This window comes from Helobdella robusta (assembly GCF_000326865.2).
Source record: "Helobdella robusta unplaced genomic scaffold HELROscaffold_22, whole genome shotgun sequence".
Lineage (NCBI taxonomy): Eukaryota > Metazoa > Annelida > Clitellata > Rhynchobdellida > Glossiphoniidae > Helobdella > Helobdella robusta.
In genome coordinates, this window is record NW_008704170.1 from 2,631,978 (window position 1) to 2,635,071 (window position 3,094).

A 3,094-nucleotide genomic window follows, 5' to 3' on the forward strand; every position below is an offset into this window, starting at 1 on the left:
ATATGATGACGACGAAACGTTGTTGATGTTGGTCATGATGCTGGTAATGATGCTATTGCTGTTGTAAGCGATGCTGATAATGATGATATAGACAATAACGATAATGATACTGATGTCGGTAATTGTAACGGTTATATCGATGATAATGATAACGGTTCTTTCGAAAATGCTAACGCTTCAATCGGTAATTATAACGATTCAGTCGGTAATTATAACGGTTCTACCGGTAACTATAAAGGTTCTATCGGAAATAATAACGGTTCTATCGATAATTATAAAGATTCTGTCGGTAATAATGACGGTTCTGTCGGCAATTGTAACGGTTCTGTCGGTAATTGTAACGGTTCTGTCGGTAATTATAACGATTCTGTCGGTAATTATAACGGTTCTACCGGTAATTATAACGGTTCTACCGGTAATAATGACGGATATATCAACAATTACTACATGAGTAATCATAGTAGCAGCCAAAATAGCGAATATCGAACCAGACCGAACCACAACAGTAACGTTTGTGATGTCGGTAAACCGGTTCGACCGACAGGCTTTAATGGAAATAAAACGAATGCCATAAAACAAGTTGGCGACTGTGATGACGTCACGTACGACGTCAGCGAGCAACAACAGCGACGTCATCATTATCATTATAAACAACAACAACAACTACTACTACTACTACAACAACAACCACAACAACAACAACGTCATCATTATCATTATAAACAACATCAACAACAACAGCAACAACTACTACCAAAACAACACCAAAAACAACCACAACAACTACAACAACGTCATCATCATCATCATCATTATAAACAACAACACCAACAGCAGCAACAACAACAACATAATTATCACAATCAGATACGTAATAGAGATGTCACGAATGACTGTCTGGTAGCTTCTGGAAGAATGGAAGATGTTGAAACTCTGAAGAAGATGATGAAGAAGATGACGACGATGATGAAGAACAAATTAATGATGAAGAATCACCACCATGATGCCAATGTTACGAAAGCCGTGATGATAACGATGTTACTGGTGATGACGGTGATAAAAATGGTGGTAATGGTGGTGATGATGATGATCGCCATCTTAATACGCCACCTCCTGATAATGATTACAGTCTAAAAAGAAGTAAAGTTATTGACGATAGTGGAATCCATCATCGTCATCTCCATCGGGGTTATGATGATGATGATCAACAACGCCATTTTGGGAAATTTCACGATGAAACGATCATCATTAGTGGTGGAGATGCTGATGACGAGACTATGAATGACGGAAGTAGGGATATTAATGAGCCGGAAGTGAAAGACTATAAATATCAAATAAAAAAACATAATTACAATAGCATTACTGGCGGTAAAGTCGCCATCAACCAAGGTGATGATGATGATTTGAAAGCCGATGATGATAATGATAACTCCGATGATGGTGGTGATAACGATGATGCCAAAGGTGGTGATGGTAATGATGACGCTGATGACGATGACGTCACAGATGATGATGACGTCAGAGATGGTAATTCTAATAATGATAACCATGATGATGGTGATGCAAAATATACAGCCACCAAAAGTAATGATGATATAAGTGCTAATGATAATAAGAATGATGACGACGATGATGACGTAGTTGATGACGCAAGAGCACGTGACATATCGACCGGAATGGACAGCCCTTATAGAGATTCTACTGACAGGAAAAGACGTCAAATTAACAACTGGACAGCGGAAATACGGACCAATCATGTCTACATCCATCAACAACCACAACAGCCACAGCAACATCAACAACAACAACATCAACAACAACAACAACAGCAACAACATCAACAACAACAGCAACAACATCAACAACAACAGCAACAACATCAACAACAACAACAACATCAACAACAGCAACATCAACAACAACAACAACAACATCAACAACATCAACAACAAAAGCATCAACAACAATGTAGGTCCGGGACTCGTGCCAATTTCCTTCCTACACAACATTCAGACGTTGATGAAGTGGCTGCTCTCGCCACAAAAACAACCTCGGCGTCATTATCATCATCATCATCATTAACATCATCAACGTCGTCGTCGTCGTCATCATTTTCGAGATTGAACCAAGATAGGAACACTGCTATCCTCTTTCGATCAACTGACTCTTATTTTTTTCATTCGCCGATTACCACAGCCACTACTACTACCTCTACAACAACCACTACTACCACTACTATTACAGCCACTACTACTACCACTACTATTACAGCCACTACTACTACCACTACTACAGCCACTACTACTACCGCTACTGCAGCCACCACTTCTACTACTACTTTTACTACTACTACAATTGACGCTGCTACAATGGGTAATGCTACAAACAACATAAATACAAATGGCAACTATGGCAAGATTGCAACTGGCTGTAAAAACGCTCGAGTTGTCGAAAATAATAAAAATATTATAATTAGAAATGATCAAAGTATAATTAGTAATAATACTAGTTGTAATATTACTGTAGCTACTACAACTATTACAACTACTTCAGCTACTCTCGTTACGACAGCTACGACAGTTTCTGCAGTTACGACAGCTACCGCAGTTGCGACAGTTACCCTTGCTAATACTGCTTCTACTATTACTTTTGATCAAGAAATTTGGAAATAATTTAAACGGGTTGGATTGTAGTTTGATCAAAACAACAACAACAACAACAGCAACAACAACAACAGCAACAACAACAGCAGCAACAACAACAACAGCAACAACAACAACAACAACAACAACAAAAACAACAACAACAACACGATCAACTACGCCACAGTTGTTGCAAAAATCCACAGAAGCCTTACAAAATAACTCAAACGTGTTGCAAAACAACTCAACGACGTTGCGAAATGACTCAAACGTGTTGGAAATAGATTCAAAAATGTTGCGAAACGACTCACTCATGTTGGAAAATGTCTCAAACGCGAGGGCAACAACATTAACGTCAGTGTACGTCAGCGATGAGATCTCTACCTTGACAAATTGTTGTTTTTATAATGCGAATACTTATCCAACAAGCCAATCAATCTGGAGAACGCAGA

The 3,094-nt window shown here is 38.7% G+C and overlaps 1 protein-coding gene across 1 annotated transcript in view; it reads left to right on the forward strand.

Annotated features, from left to right (window-relative positions):
• Positions 1-447: 447 nt before the first annotated feature.
• HELRODRAFT_172110 (hypothetical protein) overlaps positions 448-3,094 on the forward strand; it is a gene marked incomplete at both ends in the record, with an annotated part of 7,906 nt that continues 5,259 nt past the window's right edge. The window contains 5 exons of the mRNA XM_009018777.1: positions 448-602; positions 835-900; positions 1,253-1,517; positions 1,642-1,968; positions 2,830-2,996. Of these exons, the coding sequence (XP_009017025.1) occupies positions 448-602; positions 835-900; positions 1,253-1,517; positions 1,642-1,968; positions 2,830-2,996 (980 nt within the window). The remainder of the gene's footprint in view (positions 603-834; positions 901-1,252; positions 1,518-1,641; positions 1,969-2,829; positions 2,997-3,094) is intronic.